At 24.2% G+C, this 1,182-nt stretch overlaps 1 protein-coding gene across 1 annotated transcript in view; it reads left to right on the top strand.

Moving 5' to 3' along the window:
- Positions 1-541: 541 nt before the first annotated feature.
- Positions 542-1,182, top strand: part of LOC106680694 (P protein) — a gene marked incomplete in the record, with an annotated part of 42,576 nt that continues 41,935 nt past the window's right edge. The window contains 2 exon segments of the mRNA XM_067047399.1: positions 542-959; positions 1,046-1,123. Coding sequence (XP_066903500.1) covers positions 901-959; positions 1,046-1,123 — 137 coding nt within the window.

The raw sequence follows: 1,182 nt of genomic DNA, 5'->3' as shown, positions 1-1,182 counted from the left end.
TTTGTTTTAATTATTTTTTGATTAATTTATGTTTACTAATTATAAGTTTTTATTACTTTGATATTTTAATTTAGAAAGCATGTCATATTATGTTTTTAATTGCTAAAGGTATTAAACGCTTTAATTACTTACATATTTTGGTTTATGAAAATAAAAAACAAAAAAATGAATTTTCATTTAATTTTTAATCACTTCTGCTGTTTTTTTTCTTTATTCAAGACCTTTTATAGCCGTATTAGTATATTTTAACTGTATTATTATATATTTGTAGCTGTATATTTTATATTGCATATTTCACTGGGTTTTTACTACAAAAAAATCCAGGCCTTGGTTATTAATTATACTATGACTTAATTATCATGGTTAGAATTTTTAGTTGTGAATGGTCCATTAACAAATAAAAAAAACATAGTTATGCTTTCTTAAAAATTGAGACTCAGATGATAATTATGTTTACTTAATTTATTTTGTTGGATTGTTTGCAAACAAAAGCTGACAAAGAGGATTAGCTCAGTGTTCAAAGTTCATAATAAGTAGCTTCCATCTTCCTCCAACCATGAGCTCTGTTTTTATTGGATAATATAAAAAAATATTTTAATTTTTATTACTTTAAATTAATTAATTATTTCTGTTTTCACTATCATGGACATAATATATTGAATGGTGTATTTTTACTTAATTTTAATCATGGAATTCGTAAAAGTAAATATCTTTCACAATGAGCAGATAGTTTTTATGCTTATGTAAGCATTGTTTTTATTTTTCTCACTGATTAAGAAATTGGGTGATTCGATGTACTGTGTTCCTATGTACCAGTTAAATAGTATTTTTTAAAGTAATAAAACTCGTAAAAGACAAAATAAATTTATTATTAAACTGGAAAAACTTTATCATTCGAGAATGAATGTGGAAGAAAAAATGGTTAACTGTTTACGACCACAGCCTTGTTGTTCTCAATCGTTAGTACATTTTTTTTTTTCTGTAAAATTCTTTATTTTTAATTTTTTTTTTTTAACATGAAGTATCTTTTTATTGCTTTGAAAAGACCGAAAGAAGAACTGTCAGAAGAGAATGGAAAGTTCGTACTTGATGAAGTGAAGTCTTCAGCTCCAAATAAATGCCTGTAAGTATTTTGACTCAATGATTACTTACTTAAAGCACTTATATGTTAAAACATTAATT

This window comes from Halyomorpha halys, unplaced genomic scaffold (assembly GCF_000696795.3).
Source record: "Halyomorpha halys isolate HHAL.00 unplaced genomic scaffold, Hhal_1.1 Scaffold278.1, whole genome shotgun sequence".
NCBI classification, from domain to species: domain Eukaryota; kingdom Metazoa; phylum Arthropoda; class Insecta; order Hemiptera; family Pentatomidae; genus Halyomorpha; species Halyomorpha halys.
This window is presented reverse-complemented; position numbering and strand designations above follow the sequence as displayed.